Below are 20,864 nucleotides of genomic sequence, written 5' to 3' on the forward strand. Positions count from 1 at the left end.
GGATGAGACTTTGAAGATTGGATACTGGAGGAAACCAGAAGGAACTAAAGATTACTTTTGACTTATTAATGCAGAATGAAGGAAAATATTTTAACATTGGGCATACTGAATGATATTTTTGAACAATGGACCCAACAGCTAATTTTAAGAATTTCTGCCTCAATAGACAGACTGTGTTTGAAAGATGTTATGGAAGAGGAACATGTTTTATGGACAAGACTGAGACTGATCTGAAAGTAGATTTAAAAATGACAGGCTGCAAGAATGATATGGAAAAAGATGCAACACTGGAGAAAACTTGTTAAAGCTTTGAAGAATTTTGTGAGAAGGGACAAAGAAAAAATATGAGAAGAAATCAAGTTCTAGTACATTATTTGAAGCGATGCCAAGATTATTAAAATAAAAGGAAGGAATGCAACAATGGTTTATCTAGTTATCTGTGGTAAACCTTAATGGATCAGGCTTGATTGACAAGGCTTTAAGGATTTTTTCATAGATAAGATATGGGATGTGGGAAGAAGAGATTATCTGTTGTATTTTAAAGAAGATAAGTTACTAAAATTGTTTATACTTCTTGTCATGAAGGGGGAAGTAATTTTTTATATATTTCTTTCCTTTTCTTTATCATATTCCTATTTTTCTCTCTTTTCTATTTTTATTTCTATTTTTTTCTATACTTTCTATTTTTCCTTCTATTTTTTTTAGTTTGTATTAGTTTCTATCTTTTTAATTGTAAATTTAAATAAAATTACTATTAAAAAAATTCAGTGGAAAATTGAACAATTTCTACCATGCTCTAAAAGGGGCAGCTAAGTCTTTTCAAAAGTAACACAAAAATTCAAACAAGTCTAGATAACAACTCGAAGTTTTAGATGTGCAATATTTTCCCAATCAATATTTATATGTGTATGATATGATTCTAATGACTTTTCTCATGAGCTCTGGTAGAACAACTACTTTACAAAAATAATTGCCAGTATATTAAAATGAAATCCAAAAACAAGCCAAAGCTTGTTTTGTTTTTTGTTTTTTTTTTTAAAAAACCAAGTCTGTAACAATAGATGCAGCTTCATATTTCCCTCATGCAAACTTTTGAAAACAGGGAAAAAAAACACCTTAATGCATAATGCAAATATATTCTGTTTTTACAACAGTAACAAACTGTAGTAAGAAGCAAAAGTAAACCAGAAGTTGGCCATTTATTCTAGTTCTCCACCTATTAATTAAGGGTTGTGGACAAAACCAGAATGGAGGGACAATGGGACAGCTATTGGCATTGCAGGATTGCAAATGAACACTTTCAAAGATGCTTACAGAGATATACTTCAGCCCTTTTTGATTTTGTTTTAGAAAAAGAAAGGAAGGGTCTCTGTTAGCATCGAGATGATTTGGTTTTTTTTACAAAACTGGCAGGAGAACATAGAAAAAAGAAGTAGAAGAAGTAACAATACAGTAATATCAAGGTGTTAAACACTGCTTATGGTTTCTGCTGAGAAACAAAATGGGTCAGGGGCTCTGCTGAACAATGGTAGTTCCAGTTGAATCTCAAAAGTCCTTCTTCAAATCCTGATAATGATAAACATCAGGCTCATTTTGCTAGATGGATTGACTATATTTTCATCTACTGCTTTGCTCAATCGATTTGAGCTGTCTTTTTAATACACAACTCAGACATATTTTTGGATCAACTACTACAGGCAAAAATTGATGTGATGATTGTCTCTTTTCAAAACTGTTCCTCATTGTTGCAAATAGCTATTTCCCCTTCCCACTGATTGCCTTGAGTGATATTGAGTTACGTTCATTAAGATCGAATACAGGGAGGCCCAGTTGAACTTTCCAGAGATGACTGGGAGGCCCTGCGAGTCAGAGGAGTCAATGTTGGATCCACCAAGGAGGAAGGTGGAAATAATTTATACCAGCCTATTACCACACTGGATAAATCAAGTTCTTCTAACAAGATCTGTGCAACTCCCATGAAACACTTGTGATCCATTCGGCCATAATCTCCCCATACTATCACCTGCAAAGACAAGAGGCAGAATTAACACTTGATTATCAACTTACTTATTTAATTATTTAGGCTTACATGGAGTTCTAATCAGAAATGACTCTGATTGACGTATGCTCCTTATTACAGTATTAAAATGCAATCTGGACCATAAATTTTAAAAACAACAACATGGCAATACAGATCATAAACTAGATCTTGTTCACCTTCTGGGATAGGAACAGCAAAGGACCACCTTATCTGCAAGGCTATTCTGTGATTATATATTGTCAGAGGTTTTTTAATTCCAAACAGTGGGAGTTTCCAAGTGTAGTACTTTAGCCTCTTTAAATTGGAAAGCACCTGAGGCGTATGATATTTTTGCACTGTTTTGTTGATAAACATACAAGTATAGCATAGTAGACTGCAAGCATACTATAATCAGGAGACAATCACTTACTGGGTCCAAAAGAAATCCTTTGGACTTTAAAAATTCACATTTCTTCCAACCAAATCACTGTACTGTATCTCTCTTTCTTTTGCTCTTTCTGTAACTGGAGATATTTTTTCCCCTTTCTTCTTTTTTGCCCCATAACCCAAATGGGTCTCACAAAGCTTCATTAAGCTCTTTAAGACCAATTTGCTGTCATTGATGAAACATCAACTATTCTATCAATTTTTTTTATCATGTCATCCACCTAAGAAAGGACAATCTTCCAATAACTGTATCAACATACTACTCTATAAAACAGTGGTACAATTCATTCATTTATTTTATTTATACATTAAATTTATTAACCGCCTATTTCCTGCACAGAGGGGGTCTCATATTTTCTGAGCTGAATTTAGGTCTAACTATGCCAGAGTGTTCAGATTTCAGTTGATATCATTGGAGTGTGATCATAGGCTGCACCAAGATAGAAATATCTACTGACCTGAAGGACTTTACCATGTGAATTGTCATCAAAAACCAACGTCTGTTGGTATAAGGGATCAAGGGTTTTCCTGGCAATCCTTGTTTTCTTCTTAGCTATGCATGCCCCATTTTCAAGCAAGTATACTTTGACATATGGCGCTACAAGGTACAAATATGTCATGTTTTTACATCTTAAGTTAATAACTCCCTTGTTTTAAGGCATTTGTACTATAATAAGAAATTAATTTAAATTACCAACATGATTACGAAAACAATAGCAGCAACTGGTAAGTTACAAAAGAAAAATGTAATGAACCAAACATCTAGGATTCTCCTCTAGTGCACACAACATCCTATGGAAGTATAAATCTGTCATAACTCTTGGAAACTCAAATATATTTTTAGTTATTGGCATGGTCACTTGAATTATTAACATTTACCAGGAAAATCTTTAGATAAAAGCATAAAAATATTCTATGTGCTTTAATTCTTAACATTTTTTTGAAGATTAGAAAGAAAGCTACCAGCTACTGATTGTGGATGGATAGAGATAGATAGGCAAACAGACAGATGGATAAATAGATATTCAATAGTGTCTGATCATTGGAGACTGGACAAGTCCCTGCAATTTTCTTGACACAATTTTTCAGAAGTGGTTTGCCATTGCCTTCTTCCTAGGGCTGAGACACAGATGGCTGGCCCAAGATCACTCAACTCACTTTGGGCCCAAGGCAGGACTAGAATTCACGGTTTTCAGATTTCTAGCCTAATGTGTTAACCACTACATCAAAGTTGGCTCTCATCTCTCTCTCTCTCTCTCTCTTTATCTTATAGACAGATGATCAATTATAGATCAGGAAAGAATGCCTAAGAGGTAGAAATCTTCTTGCCAGTGGTTAGTGTTTATTGTTTGAGCACAAAAAAACCGGAGCTAGAAGATTACGCTTTTTCCAGTAGGGATGTCTGAAATAGTTTTCATTGTATCAGGGATTTTTTTCAGAGATTTGAGCTTCTCCTGGATAGGAAATGACAAGTTACTGACTTTTGCAAAGGAAGGGAATGGCACTCAAGACTTTGGTTACTGGGCTTCAGGGCATCCCTCACTTGCTCTGTAAACTTCTTAATGATGTTGGAAATGTGCATTGTGAGTATTGTATTGCATCGGAAGATTTCTTAAGTTATGACACTCTTTTGTCATCTGCTCTATGAGGAAGCATACAGGGCAATCCTATATGTAGCTACTCAGAAGTAAGCCTCATAAAATAGAATGAGCTTTATTCTCATACTAAAAAAAACATTGCAATTTAACTTCTCATGTACATCTGGCAACATCTATTGGATTTATTGCCAGTATGATGTTTATGCATAGAGAAACAGATGAAAATCATAAAACATATTTAATCTGAAGGGCTGAAGGGGCAAATGTGAATAAAGCACATTTGTTTTTATACGATCATTTTTGTCCAACCCCAAATGGTTCATTAGGGATTTCTGTTAAACAATGCCATGTGCATTATAGTGCATACCATGATCAAAACGTTGTAACCATCTACCACATTTTATGATCTTGGGCATTCTCTTAGTGTTAGGAGAGTCAAGTAAAGCTCCCTCCCCTTACTCACTCTTTCATAACTTCTCTAATTATTCTTGCAGCAATAATTATACGAGATATGATATTTGGGTATTAGATCTGTCATTCCAAGAATAGCCATTCATGGCACTTCCTCTAATTTACATCTCTCTCTCTCTCTCTCTCTCTCTCTCTCTCTCTCTCTCTCTCTCTCTCNATCTATCTATCTATCTATCTATCTATCTATCATCTACATGCATACATATACAAAATATATTTACATTTATGTATTAAGAATAGAATGGCAAAACACATGAATGTACAATCAGGAAAAAGTGTAGTGGTAACAGTGAAGTTACCTTAAATATCTCCCTAGATGACTGTGATTATGCTACAGTTCTGAAGAACAAAAGGTAAAAAGAAAGAACATCCCCAGGAGCATCCAGGGGGGGGAGCAAAAAGGTTGACATGGTGGCCTTGTGATTGAAGACAACAAAACATCCACAAAAAGGGTGTGTGGGCCTTCAATTGTACACTTGCTGCCACCATCTTGATTTTTGGGCCCTTTCTGACAGATGCCCTTGGATATTCACAACAGTTCTGTGCATAGAGCAGTGTTTGAGTGTTCGATCCATCCATATTTTGGGACACTGCATTCTTCATACCCACTGAAAAATGTGGACCCAGAGCACCCCCAGATGGCATCATCAACATTTGGCTAGGTAGAGCGTTTCTTACCTGGGGTAGATTTAGAGCCAGGTTTCTGTATTAGGCCTCGAGCTCTAATGACTTCCACTTCTAATTGTCCTTTCTTATCCACCATTCCAATCTGAATATCTCCTAAGACAGAGATGGAAATGATCATATTAATCGAATGAATGAATGAATGAATGAATGAATGAATGAATGAAGGAAGGAAGGAAGGAAGGAAGGAAGGAAGGAACTAGTTGTATAGTGTACCTCAATTTGTGCTACTTATTTTATTAAGCACTTCCATGCTGACTTGCTAAATTTTCTACCTTTTTTTTTCAATTGGTTTAACTTAAATTTTTAGCTAACTGGCACAACTTCTCTTATGTAGTATGCAATTTAGACTAACATCAAAGGCCCAAACAGAACAATACATTTACAGTAAATGTAATGGCCTTGGTTGACTGTCAATAATAAAAATGATAGCCTTATGGCAGCCGGAACCATTTCATAGAACAAGCTCCACAGTCCTGTCCTGCTATACATATTCTGCTTTTCCCCCACAAAAAATCTGTTTGGTGCCCACTGGGCATCAGCAGAGGGTGCAATAGCTCAAGAGTTATCCAACTAGAACAAGATTTAGATCTCTGATATATAAGAGAAGCTTCCCAAAATATTTTTTTTAAAGAACAAATGTTTCACTTGGTTTTCTATGTTAGAATATCTGCAGAGCTTATTAAAAATTAAAAGCATAAATAGCGGAAATAAAATGTCACTGGGAAAAATACATTGTTTTCAGCCTAAGTCATGCATGGACTGATTGTAGAACTGCAGTGACTAAAACCCAGCAGGTGTATTATAGATAACTAAAAAGTCAAACAATCATTTATAATACAACTGACTCAGTGGTATCCCAAACATAGCTAGTACATCTCTAAATGAATAAGGAACATAACACAGAAATAAACAAACTCTACCCTAAATAAAAATACAATAACAGCTGCGGCCAGTTGTATTCCTGCTCAGGAAACTTTCTGTTTTTTCTACTTCTGATTGTCATAAGTCAAAACTGTTGGCATCAAGTGAACGGTTTTCAAAGAGAAGTTGGCCTACTGGCAGATCTTCAGACAGAAGTTCACTCTCTACAAAGGAAGCCATTTGGGAAGAGTGAATTCACCCATGCTTGTGGTTTGTATCTTACATTAATATTGGCACCATCCTAGCGCCCTGCATATATAATTCATAATGTTCTGGGAGAGATCATGGGACTGAGAAATTCTAAGAAGGGGAAGGGAGCTAGATGGTTGTACATACAAGTGGCTCAGAATCCAACTGTTTTATGCACTAGAGTTGAGTGATGTTTCAGCACTTCAATTTAACTCTGAAAAGAGCATCTCTTTGAAACTGCTTCATAAAGCAAATGGCCACCTGACTCCGAAGAATGAAGGAAGTGACCTGCTCAGCCTTCTATTACAGCCTTCTATTATACAGATGACAAGCGACAGAAGCCCTTGCCCCAAATCTTTGCCTCCTTAGCTGATGACTCTCCCAGGATAGACAGCCCGCAGCTCACCTGAAGTTTCCCAACCTGGAGATTTTTCTGCATTGTTTGCCCAGGTGTTTTGGTGAATGGTTGAAAGAATCAAGGGGTGCAAAAAAAAAAAAAAAAGCTCTTTTGTACTGCTCAGCTCTCCTGCCTGTTTGCTAGTTCATGTGAGGAGCCAGTTGTTTTAAATTCATGGGACTGGATCCAGAAATATCATGAGTGGGTGGAAGGTACAGGACTCAAGGAAACACAGTAATTCCAGCTTTTCTTTCCCTTGTAGTACCTTGGCTTCCCTGAAGATTTGTCCCAGAGGATTTCCCTCCCCCCTTCAGGACAGTTGGTGGAGGAAGAGTTGGAAATACAAGGGGGAACTACACTTTTGTTAGCAAGAATTCCCACAGGTTCAAATGCCCTTTTAAGTAACAGAAGGGCAAAAGTGGATTCAAGCTAAGTTTTCTGGACATTGTTGTTCACCTACTTGAATGTTTTTGCTAGAGTGTGATTAAATGTTTTCAGCAATAATAAAAAATCCTAATTGAAAAGAGAACATAAATCTTGGAGCTTTGTACTACAAGCTTTGTACAAAGAAAAGTCCCAAAAGGAAGTCAAGCCACCTGTTTCAACTTGAATAAATTATCTTAATATTTCCTTTTATGCAGTTATTTGTTTCATGATCCAGGCTAAAATATTTAGGAATATTAACTCACTATATAACCCACAGAAATGGCCCAGCACATAGATATACATACATACAGAATGGGTGAAAAGTAGGACAAATTTTAAAAACTGCTTAATTAGATAAGGATCTGACCACCCTGCACTCAAACAATGCATTTTTAAACATTTAACCTGTTTTGCAGGTAAAAGCAGGGCTTTTTTGTCATAGAACGCCCAGAATGGAGTTCCAGCACCTTTTTTGGATGGAACCTTGTAGGGTAGGAGAGGCGGGTTGTATGACATGTGTGAGTTCCGGCACCTTTTTTTTTTTTTTAAAGAAAAAAAGCATTGGGTAAAAGAAATCTACTCTTACCCATGGCAGGAGTTGCTAAAGTCTGTCGTCCCACTAGCTGAGCCGGTCCAAGCCCATCTAGAAAATCACTGAACTGACTATCAGCGCCCAGTCGAACTCCAGGAAATATTAGGCTGTAACAAAAACAGTAGAAGGGCAAAAACATAATTCATATTATCTGGCTATTATTTTGGCACGACTCTTTTTTTCAAATGCAAAACTACGAATGAACATATGGAACGTAGAACACATTGCCATATTCTTGAACCCTAGTCTTTTTGGAAATCTTATTCATTTCCGAAATTGTCACATAAAACAGGACAATATTAGTTCTATGGAAACAAAGAACCCCACTGTACACAATGAGCTCAAATGAAAGCATCAGGTGTTCTGAAGTATAATTCCCATCATGCCCAGGCAGCATTCTGGATATGCTGACTCTAGATAATTGTAAAGACAATAAAGAAATATCCTCATTTTTTTTCTAGAAGCTCTGTATGTCTATTGTTCCCTTGGTCTAGAAACATCTAGAGGCAACCCAATCCCTTAGGGAGGGGGAAAAAATGGTGTGCACCCAGTCCAGTTCCAACACAGCTGGGGAAAACATTCCTTCAACTTCTTTTTCCTATCCACATAAAAGAACTGTATCCTATCATGACAACATTAGCCCGATAGCAGAGTTTGGCAACGTATTTAGGACCAAAGGCCTTATTAAATATGTATGGGTTTGGATTAATACAGCCATTTGACTGAAGAACAATCTTAACTTATTTTCAGAGATGAGTAGATTATTTATTTAAGTATGCCTGTCAAAATTTACATTTACCAATGTGAAAAAAAATCGTAACATTCTGACTGAACGACAGATTCAATCTTGGATCAGATTGAGGCTGCTGCTTTTCTGCATCATAGCAGTTCCAGTTTTGATAAATGACTGGCTAAAAGGAAACTGAAAACCTCAGCAAAACATCCCATATTTAAAATCAAATTATAGCATTTGAAATTCCCTGATCCACCCTTGAGGCCTCTATTAAAGCTATCACATATTAAAACAGCAATTTAGGCTAAAGTTTTCTCCTGGGACCTTCAGGCAATAAGTCTTGCCACAGCATAACCAGTGATATTTTATCCTAGAGAGTCAGCAGAATCACCCAAGAGAATCACCCAAGTACTTTTTCTTTACTAGTGAGCAACCACAATTCCCACTCAATTCATCTGCAATGAGACAGCAGGGTTTTTAGGTTAACCTTGTCTCAATTTATCTTCCTCTGCTGTCCTATATAGGCACTATTGCTGCTAATTCTGTATATTCTTCCTTCTCCCCTTCTTTAAAAGATTGCCTCTCCTGCCTGGTTGCCACAGTTGATCTGCGCCCCTGCTGCAACACTATGGACACCCTAAGCTTCCAACGTTGCCATAAATCAACCTGCCCGTCTGACACGTATAATGGGTCTGGTTTTCAGAGGCTTCAACTCACTTTCCTTCTGAGCTGTAACTATTGATACTACCATCAGTTGATTCCCGACTGGGCTGCCGAACCATGCGACTTCTCATTTCTGCTGCCATTCCTGTCTCTGTGCTTCTTTGTATAGTGCTTTTCAGCTTTTTGCTGCCAGTCTCTGCAACAGGCAGAAAAACAGAAAGTAGTAGAAACTGTAATAGGAATACTTTATGGGGAATTTTTAGAAGGTTATAAAATTGTTGTAGTTATGTATGTTGTTCACTATAGACTAAAAGTAGAGAATATTGAACTAAACACACCTCTAAATAATAGGCAATAAAACTGCATCATAATCTTATTCTTAGCAAGCGTACTGTCCTATAGATTACACATTTCAATTCATTACTTTATCTACTCTCCCTAAAAAATCCATTAACACGATCTTGCTATTAAACAATTCATTATATTTTTTCAGCATAAATCTGTTTTGATCTTTTTTATATATAGTATTTACCATCTGTAGCTACAATGCTACATTCATTTTTACCTGGAGTGTAAGTTTAACTCAACTCCATTTAAACCAGGGGTGTTAAACTGCCGGCCCACGGGCTGGTTTCATCATACCGAAGCCATGCCCATCCCATTGCCGGCAATGCAAAAAGAGTCGCGATACGTCGCGACACATGTGATGTGACGAGTTTGACACCCGTGATTTAAACAAAAGGCACAGGGAACTGCAACACAGCTATTTTTTTTAAAGAAAGACACAATGCAACGATTCCTCAATCATTTGCTGCACATTTAAGAGCACATTTATGATGCAATGCTGGTTTTGCAATGGCCATGCTTCTATTTTGTGAATGTGTTCAGCAATTTCACCCAACCTGATATTCTCCAGATATGTTGGATTGTGATGCCTATCTACCCACAAGGCAAGCCCAGGCTGATGAAGATAAGGGGGGAATGTAATGTCTACTTCTGAGCATGTCACAAAGAACATAATCAACTGAAGTGGTGCAAGATCCACCACTGACTTTATAACTTCAAGAGATGCTATTTTTCCTTCATGTGGTAGCCCTTTATTATACCCTGATTGCAGGCTGCCCAATAGGGTGATTTTCTACAAAAATCCCAACTGAGTAGAACAAATTATTCATGAGCAAGACTTCCATTCATAATACAGATATGGGATGTTCATTCTGACAATCGTTCTTTCAGGTGTGTTAAGCTAAGAAAGACTGTATTGCAGACTTGCCAACAATCTGTCTACGATTCAATCCAATATTCTGCTTGTCGACTGCACTGTAGTATATTGGTTATTTTCTACCTCAGTAAAATGCATAAAAATTGTTCACATTTCTTTTGTGATGGTTGCTGAGGGACTACTGGTATCTCAAGATGGAGGAAGGGTCAAAGGATTCCTTTGAAATGGCTACTGTAAGCTTTTTGTGAATTCTGATGAACAGCTGCATCAGGCCACCAGGAAGTAAATACTGAGCATCAAACAGCATTTGGTGGTGGCTTATGGTCACTTGGAAATCACGCAAATGGCAAACACCTTCAAAATGCATGCAATTTAAATAAATGTTATCATGTTAAAAAAAGTTCATAAACAATTGATAAACACAATTCATCATCCAATTATTTTGTTGACAGATATGTGAAAATTCTTTCAAGAAAATATTTGATAAAAGGTCTTCCCATCTGAGCATGTCATTAACAATGGAAATACACTCTTCTGGATCCTCACAATCTCCCTTCTGTGGATTTGCATCTGCTGCCTTTTATGTGTATCTTGTTTCAGCTGCAAAGTGAGATACATAGCTGTTTCATTTGACAACACCTCTACAAATAATGGCTAAACTTAAAAACACATAACTGCAGTTATTCACCTGCCCATTGCAATTCATAGCATTCAATGCTTCTGTTCACCTGCCATTCAGGATTTGAAAGTTAAGATACAGAGTAAACTGTTCAGATGCCACTACCAAAACATGGACATTTAATTAGTTCTTCTGAATTTCATTGAAATGTTAATTATGATCATGTAAAAGGCAATATACATTACTAAATACATCACTGTAAGAAACATAGATCTTGATAAATTAACATATTCCTGAAGATCTATTGCATAATATATAAAGACAATAAGGCTTAAGTAAGGTTACACTTAAACCACGTTTTGCGTCTGAGAACTCTAAAGCATATCAGTATTTAAACACACACAATTTCAAATGTGAAAGAGGAATTAAAAAGTTAAAACCTCTCCCTCTACTGAGCATGACTGTTTTCTAGGCATCTCTAGTATATGAGTTACACAAAATGAACTATCTGCCAGAAATGTCTGATCGTACATCTTTGAAACTGGAGAGTAAGTGACAGGCTTATAATGGATGTGGAGTGAACTGTCCTTCAATGATTAGATAAAGGAAATGTTTAGTCAATATTGACTAATGATCTAGAAAGATTAAATAATTCAATCAATTTGCTTTTTAAAATCCAAGTTTATAGGTACTTTATATCTTTGCTTTTTGTTGATCAGAAATAGCAATGCTCTTGAGAAGTAGACAATGTTTGATTTTCCTATTTCAAATAGACATTTGGGATACTTGTACACTTTTGTTTACATAACACATTGACTTCATAATAGCCAGGACTCTGCAATGGGCTATGTTCCCATCGCAATTTTTCTTTTTTCTTTTGATGGAGAGATATGTAACTCACACTTTGGATTCTTTATATCTCAATTACTAGATATAAGATTAACGTTTAAACAGAAATCATTCAATTGGAACTTGTGGCACTATTCTATACACATATATTGAAAAGGTTCAACAAACCTTTGTACAGAAAAGTGTTAAAGTAAGAAAAATTAAGCATTCATATTTCATATAAAAGATTCTGATACATGATTTTAAAACAAATATTCAGGTAAAAGAGCTGCTTTGGGAAACAAAAAAACAAATTAATTTATAAATATATTTTGAATATATAAATGATTATGGATACATAAAAACGTCAGAGTTTTAAGATAGTATTGATGAAAGCACAATTGAAATACTGGAGATAAAAATGACCAGTTGCAAAAGAAATGCATTCATAAGGGTGTATTTTTTTTCAGTGAAAACAGAAAAGTAGACAAACTTTACAAATCTGATCATTTTGCATATAACTTAAAACTTCTAACTAAAGTGGAAGGAAGAAATATTTAATCCAGAGGTGTTAAGATGCAGAAGAATTAATGTCATAAGAGCATGTGTAAGTCCATCAATTAATAAACTGTATCACTTCTCAAAAATCTTGGAAGCAGTGTCCTGTATACATGGTTAATTTCTATTTTTTAATTGACAAAAGGATAGATTAAATATACAATTGATGAATTATTCTCTTACTTGCATTTAATGTAAATGTAAAGAAAATTAAACTATGTTTAATGTTTATCCAGTATCCATCTATCATGTTTAGAAATATAACCTCCAGCCTGCCATTCTTATATCTGGAAAAAGCTGTGCACTCCTGATCTATCACTCAAGGGCATCTCTCATGAAAGACATATTTGTCATAGCCTCTAAACAATCCACTTATATTTAAGAGGGGTAAAAAAAATCTCTCCCCCATCCCCTTCTAGTCTCTCTATTGGATGGAAGGAAGGTTCTAAAGAGGGACCAGTGAACTATACTGAAATTTGTATAGTCTATTCCATTATCTATTTGAAAGATGCATTATAGCATAATTTCTCCTGAAATGACCTGCACTCAGTCTCAAGAATGACTGTCCTCATTCAGCATATTGCTTCATGTCAAAAATAAGGTGGCAGATCAAGCAAAAGTGCAACTTTTATGTTACTATCCAAAGGGCATCTTTCCATTACTGGAAAAGCAATTTACAATAGGTAATACAGCAAAGCCATCCTTACAAAGAAACAACATGCTTCTTTAGTGTTTCTTTTTTTAAGAAACAGGACATTCAAGGATTGTTGAGATGATTATCTCCTAAACGTTTTTTTTCTGAAGATGCATCTCTGAAGAATATACAGTCATTTTTTTAAACATTCAATTTACCAGATCGCAGCAATTTAAACAACAAACCATGAGAAGTGAAGCTTTGTCTGCTATTATAATTTACTAATCACTAATTTACTAATTACTAACACACTTTAAACATTTTTCCTAACATTCAATTATTTTACTACGGTAATTGATTTAATATTAACTTGAGAGAGAGATCTTGGAATCCTAGTGGACAATCACTTAAATATGAGCCAGCCGTGTGCTGCAGCTGCCAAAAAAAACAACACAGTTCTAGGCTGCATTAACAGGGGATAGAATCAAGATCACATGAAGTATTAATACTATTTATAATGCCTTGGTAAGAGCACACTTGGGCACCACAATGTAAAATAGATGTTGAGATTCTAGAAAGAGTACAGAGAAGAGCAACAAAGATGATTAGGGGACAGGTTGCTGGAACTGGGTATGTCTAGTTTAATGAAAAGGACTATGACATGATAGCAGTGTTCCAATATCTCAGGGGCTGCCACAAAGAAGAGGGGGTCAACCTATTCTCCAAAGTACCTGAGGGAAGGATAAGAAGCAATGGATGGAAACTAATCAAGGAGAGAAGCAACCTAGAACTAAGGAGAAATTTCCTGACAGTTAGAACAATTAATCAATGGAACAACTTGCCTCCAGAAGTTGTGAATGCTCCAACACTGGAAGTTTTTAAGAAGAGATTGGACAATTGTTTGTCTGCAATGGTGTAGGGTTTCCTGCCTGAACAGGGGATTGGACTAGAAGACCTCCACAGTCCCTTCCAACTCTGTCATTCTATTCTTTTAAAACTGATTATACCTTTGACAGAAAACAGACTCATATAGCATACATATTATACAAACCTATCTTAAGCATAAGCAAAGTTAAATATTGTCTATATTAGTAAAACTTTAGTAGGAAATCTATTATAAACCTTCAAAAATCTGGATGTACAATCAAATGTAGGTTCTTAAGCGCCCTTTCATAAATGTGCACACACACACCCACATTCACACAGATATAATCCGCCATTAGTTTTTGTTACCTGTGTCAGTTTGCTCCTCTGAGAAGCAAAAATGGTCAGGAGGTCATAAGCAAGATTGCTTCTAGCTTACACAACCACACACTATTGGCTTTTGTTTGAAAGTAGCATACCAGTGCTAAGAACCTGCTGTGCTGGCTCTTTACAACAAACGCCTACTGGTAACCATGTGGTGTGTCCTAACCTCTCAGCAAGGACACCCATTTCTTACATCCCGAGCATTTTATGACTTTTTGCAGAGGTCACCTTCATTTTATTCAAGAAGACCCCATGCCCATTTCTGGAAGAATCATAAAAGGATGATACAACTAAAAAATCGAAGAAGAAAGATTTATTGGGCAGCATCTTTAAAGAAACTCACCCCCTGCAGCAATCAACAGAAAGCATAAGAGCACAACCCTGGAAATCAGTTTTTAAAATATTGCTCCACATCCCCCATCTTCAGAGCTCAAGGGGATGATCGTGATGTTGCCAATTCTCCAGCGCTGCTCTTGGTTTTATAATACCAACTAATTCCTGACAGGCAGAGAGCAATTGTTTATATCTGTTATATAAATAGTTGAACAAATGAAGCAATTCAAGGAAGAACACCACAAATCACCTAAAGTGAAACATTAAAACATGGAGTCAGATCTCCTGCATTATAATGAAAAGGGCTCTGAATCCTTAACAAGTAAGGTTTCTGTATCCCTGATGGCTGCAGCTCAGATCTGAGGTAGTTTTACTTATGAGCAAAATCCAATCCATACTAGGAAAAGTTATAAATATGCTTGAGCCTTAGTTTATATCAAGTTCTTTCCATGAATGAAGTACATCCATATTGTCCCTTAACATTTTCTTGTAAATAAGCCCTATATAAGTTATATAAACAGCTCATTGAATGTAAAAGGGTTACATTTAGTGATACCCAGGTAATTGAATATAAAAATTACATACAAATGTCTTCTAGTTATCATATATATAGCATTTGAAATATAGAATGGACTTGGTAATAGATTGGTAAGTCTAGTTCCGAAGCTTTTATATAAAATGCACATGCATTGCTCACATATCATACTTCTTCACTGCAGATTTCATCAGTTTGTGAGCTAGAGTGTAGGACAAAGGAAATTGATATAAACACTTCATGAGAACAGTCACTTTACATATGAAAAAAAACACTTCATTAAGTAATCTGAATGTAGAAGGCTATTAGTGAAGTGAAATGAGTAGAGAAATCAGAATAATGTGAACATTTATAACCATGAATACACCTGTTCATTTTTCCCAGATTATATTATAGCAATTTATATCTTCATAAAATATTCATTTGTCTTGACAAAACACATACAAAATCACATTAGCAATGGCTAATAACATCGTAAACTGTATCCACAATTCTAACACAACTATTATTACAGCTATTTAAAATATGACCCTATCAAGAGAAGTATAGCATTGTTCAGAACTGCCAGCAGAAGCCCCATGTGCAATGAATGGCTTTGTCATCCAGTAGCAAGGCACACAAAGAAGCCGCCTCACAAGTTCTTATTTAATACAATATTCATTAATTCACTGAAAGTGGCAAATCCCCACTTCCCTGAAAATGAAAGGAACCATAATAATTCTACTATACTAAAATTGTGTTTGGCAGTCAACACATCAATTTAAAAAAAAGACAAAGCTAAGAATTAATGGAAGGAAGGAAGGAAGGAAGGAAGGAAGGAAGGAAGGAAGGAAGGAAGGAAGGAAGGAAGGAAGGAAAAGGTCTCTGAATACACTGAACTATAATGACTACACAAACAATGTACATCTATCATACATCTATCACTCTGTCAAAACAGGAGTTATTTTATTCCATTCATAGATAATATTAATTGTTGTCTCTTCATAGAAAAAAAAGAACAAAACAATTATAATGAGAGTAAATGTAATGTCAGCTTCCAAGCTGAGCCAAAACTTCATTGTTAACTATTTTCTAACAAATTTATAAATGATCCAACATTGCTTACCACAGAATGTTTATGTAAACTATGAATCCTTCAAGTAACCCAATCTATTTTCAATAGAACATATTTTTATGGATAACATAATCTTCATCACAATAAGTTTTATTACAATAGAATATAGAGTTAAATATCTACAACTGAGGCTAACCATATCTTTTTATATACATATGGGTACAGACAAGAACGACCAGGGTGTCTTCGTTCTTCATGTAACACTTTAATCGAGAGAGTGAATGTAGGAAATCAACACAATGGAGAGGCTCTCGTTTAAGGTACAAGTCTGAAGCATTTTTATTTGGAAGTAAAACCTACTGAAATAAATGAGATAATACACTTAATGTCTGATGGCCCCATTCTTGTAAGAGGTAAAACTCAACATTGATTTGTGAGAGACGCAAAGTACTCCAAAGCTCTGGGGTGCCTGTTTGGTAAATAGAAAAGCACATTTAATCATAGCTCTATTCAGAAGAACTAAAATGAGTAGAGTTAATTTTGCATACTATTTCTGATATGAGCATTCAATAGAAATCTAGATATCCGAAGAGATCATGTTCACGCTGCCACATTGACTGGGATTGAAATACTGTTTAAGAGGTACTGTCCCCAAAACAAACTGGACCATTTTCTTCAAAACTCTTGGTCAGGCAAATATGTCACATAAAATGACTTTGAATATTATTAATTCCAGATATTTCCTGTAAAATAGATTGACACATACTGTACACTTGTGCATTTTCATCTGAAGATTTATTTGAAAACCAAGTATATATAAACTATCCTGGGTTATTTAGGCAGCTGAATTCCATTTACCTTATCAGTGCTAATGAGGTGGAAAAAGGATCAATTAATTAATCATTTTTTTAAAAAAAGCAGGATAAAGTAAGATAATCCAATCAGAAATATTTGACATACCTGCAGACTGTGATAATCTTGACGATGAAATCACCTCCTATAAATGGGACTAAACCCTATATTTAAATCAAGATTTTCTTTTTCCTTTTCTTTCTTAAGCATCAGCTAAGGAGAGCTACACTTTATCAGAATGAGGAACGGATTCATAGATTTGAAGAGAGCTGTGAACCTTAAAGCATTCTTCCCTCTCTCTATAGTACCCCTGTTCTTTCTTTAGGCTATAGAAATGAAACTTTTATGGTTTCTAAAGTACCTCGAGAAAAAAAAAAACTTTAAAAGCATGTTACATAACATAATGCTATATTCTTATTAGTTTGCTTGACTGAGCTCTTATATATATATTCAGGTCAAAGTACATCACAATGGGCAAAACAAAATTCTAGAGTGCTTATTTTACAATATTTCATAGTTGACACTAGTGACTATATCATAGGCCCACAAGAAAACAGCTTCTTCTCAGAAACCTCTATGATCCTGCTACATTTATTAATCTCACTCACCTGTTTGACTAAGCTGGGATGTGCTTCTGCTTCTGCGAGATACCATGGCAACCACTTTGGCACTAAGGCTTGATCTTCTCTTCTTCCCACCTGTTCCAACTGTCCCAACTGCGGTATCTGATTGACTCCCATCATTCTGTTCCAGCTTATATACTTCTCCACTCACACTTGTGCTCTTTGTGATGATTCTCCCTGAAGTCCCCATCCTTCCGCCTTGCATTTTAGGAGTAAACGTACTATATTTTCAAAGTAAAAACATACATATACATTTAAATTATGAGTTTAAAACACACTAGTGTTTTCTAATAAAATTGGTTTAACTTCTGCCCAAACCTTGATAAGAATACTTTCAAACTTCTTTGATACTTTCAAATGCTAGTTCTTAAAAGTAATGTCCCCCCTTCTCCAATCAGCTAATTAAAACAATCCCTCAGTTTCCATTTCCATTTATTAATTTAATTATATTCTTATATCCCAGTTGTAGTGTGAAAGGTCATGATTTTTCCTAATGAGAACTTTCAAAGTGAAAGATTTAAAATACTATGCTATGCTATAATTATGATCTATCATTCCTCCCATTAAATCTGTATAAAATGGGACACAGAGTTCGGGAGTAAACAAACTTGCCATCCACCGAGATCTCTTGTTTGAAACAAAATTCTAAGGGAATATAATGTACAATCTAAATAAAGTTCTCTGATAAAGTTATATTGGGGGAAATGAAAAGAGATACTTTTCCATGTTCCTTCATTTAACTGGAATATAAACCTGAAAACAACCTGAAAAACTGATTAGTCACTAAAGTATTATTTAAATGACAACATTAGTATACAAACATTGGAAAAGAAAGTTCAATCTTATTCCATTATGTGAAACCAAGGACATTTTCTTTGAGAATATTTTGTTTAATCCTATATGCAGAAATCTGAAAACCCTAAGGAACTGTTCCACATTGCCCAAAAGAATTTTTTTAACTATGTGAAATAAGGGCAGCCAATTTTGATATGACATTTGTAGCTATTAATATACTATATAATTGTACCTTATCATACAATTCTTTACATGCATATTCAGAATTATGGGCTGGCTGAGGATTCAAAAGAAAAATTAAGAGAATTAATTTCAGAAGCATTGGCAGATGCCTTTTTGGCTTGTGGCAGAGATGGTCCATCGCAGGAATTAATTCACGATGAAATAGAACATGTCTTCAGAGTGAATTCTTGGGTTGCTCGTCAAAAAAAATTTGCCAAGAGATGTGGTGGTGTATTTTACAAGAAAAATGAGACGAAATGAAATAATGCAGCTTTTTTACCAACAAAGATTCAAGATTTTAAACCAAGACATTATTCTTCTAAAAGAAATTCCAGCGAAAATACTCAGAGCGCGACGGGAGTATGCTTTTTTGGTGCAGGAACTTAAGAACAGACAAATGATTTTCAGATGGGATATACCGGTGGGCATAATTGTGAATGTGGCTGGTAAGCATTACAGAATTAATTCGGTTAAAAAAGCGAATGATTTTATGGCGTCTGTGTTGCAAGTGGAGCGTCCACCCACATCTCAAAAGACTGACGCAGCTGAGCATTTGATTGTGGACCTCCCTTCTATTTCCGGTGTAAAGGATGTAAATGGGTGTTCAAAAGATGATGGAATAGAACAAAGAATGACTCGCGCAGCTCACAGACGCAAGGAAAAAGAACAACAAATGACAGCCTGCCCGTTAACATCTGACAGCTCGCTACCTGCTATTTCTGGGCCAGTAGGTGGCGCTCGACCCCAGGTTTTTGTTAAGTCCTACGCTTCAAGTATCGCTATAGGATTGAAATCAGCCAATGCTTAAAATTTCATCTTGGAACGTGGGGGGGCTTAATATACCCCACAAAAAACGCAAGGTTTTTCATTATTTAAGACATTTTAATAATGATATCATATGTCTACAAGAGACTCATATTGTGGTTAAAGATCAAAAATTATTGCTAGATTTTAAGCTTGGAGATTTGTTTGCTGCACCTGCTCTTAAAAAAAAAGCTGGGGTTGCATTATATATAAAGAAACATCTTTCACCTATCTTAAAGGAAGCTGACAAAGAAGGAAGATTTTTATTTGTGGAAATAAACTTAAATGGAAGAAAATGTTTAATAGTGGGGGTTTATGCCCCCAATCAACTGTCATCTCAAAAACAATTTTATAGACAACTACACCAGAAAATTGTGGCTATGGATTATAATTCTTTGATTGTTATGGGGGACTGGAATGGGGTACTCGATACTTTAAAAGATAAAAAGACAACTTCTAAGGATGTGGCCCTTTCCAGACTCCCTAAATCTTTTTTTGCACTGATCAACTTATGCAAATGTCAGGATTTGAAGTGGTCAACAAAGTCAAATATTTGGGAATTTTTTTGTCATCCTCTAACGCGAAATTGTACCAGAACAATTATGAAAGATTGTGGAAAGTGGTACAAAAGGACTTATTAATGTGGAAAAAACTACAGTTTTCTTTGCTGGGTCGTATAGCGGCCATTAAAATGAACATTTTGCCTAAGTTTCTTTTCTTATTTCAGATTATACCTATTTTAAAAAATGAACTTAACCTGAAAGAATGGCAAAGAGATTTGAATCGTTTTATTTGGGAAGGCAAGAAGGCGAGAGTCAAATTTAAAATTATCCAAGATAGCAGAGAACGTGGAGGACTTAAAGTACCAAATTTGACACTTTATTATGACTCTTGTGCATTAACGTGGATGACTGATTGGATTAATTTGTCCAACAAAGGGATTTTGAATGTCGAAGGATGGGACTTGTACTTTGGGTGGCATGCTTATCTTTTTATGCAGAAAAAAATTGATAAAACCTTCAGAAATCATATAATAAGGACTGCATTGTTAAGAGTTTGGCAAAAATATTTCCTTAAGTTTGATGTTAAGCTACCACTCTGGGTGATACCATCACATATTTTTCAAACTATAACCAGAGGAGTGGTGATGGAGGGACTTACATACAAAGATTTGTTATACCAGAGCGGTGGTGGCAACTGGTGTTTAAAATCAATAGAAGTTTTGAAGCAAAATAACCCAAATTTTTCTTGGCTTCTGTATAGACAAATTCAAGATAGATGGCGAATTGATAAAAAGACCATTTTTGTTTTGGAAGACGGGAATTTTTTGAAGCAAGTAAGAGATGGTGCTAAAGGACATATTAAAAGGATATATAATGTTTTATTAGAATTG

General features: G+C 35.5%; 1 protein-coding gene across 5 annotated transcripts in view; it reads right to left on the reverse strand.

The window, feature by feature from the left end:
• Window positions 1–1,804: 1,804 nt before the first annotated feature.
• Window positions 1,805–20,864, reverse strand: part of RIMS1 (regulating synaptic membrane exocytosis 1) — a 101,571-nt gene continuing 82,511 nt past the window's right edge. For 4 of the 5 annotated variants that reach the window (XM_029284084.1, XM_029284083.1, XM_015815685.1 and 1 more), the window contains 5 exons: window positions 9,199–9,340; window positions 7,743–7,855; window positions 5,215–5,316; window positions 2,926–3,065; window positions 1,805–2,023 (listed from right to left, as the gene is read on the reverse strand). In XM_029284084.1, coding sequence (XP_029139917.1) covers window positions 1,805–2,023; window positions 2,926–3,065; window positions 5,215–5,316; window positions 7,743–7,855; window positions 9,199–9,340 — 716 coding nt within the window. Of the gene's footprint in view, window positions 2,024–2,925; window positions 3,066–5,214; window positions 5,317–7,742; window positions 7,856–9,198; window positions 9,341–17,635; window positions 17,872–20,864 lie in introns of all 5 variants that reach the window. The other variant, XM_029284081.1, reaches the window with a different exon arrangement.

This window comes from Protobothrops mucrosquamatus, unplaced genomic scaffold (assembly GCF_001527695.2).
Source record: "Protobothrops mucrosquamatus isolate PMUCROS unplaced genomic scaffold, P.Mucros_1.0 scaffold366, whole genome shotgun sequence".
NCBI classification, from domain to species: Eukaryota; Metazoa; Chordata; class Lepidosauria; order Squamata; family Viperidae; genus Protobothrops; species Protobothrops mucrosquamatus.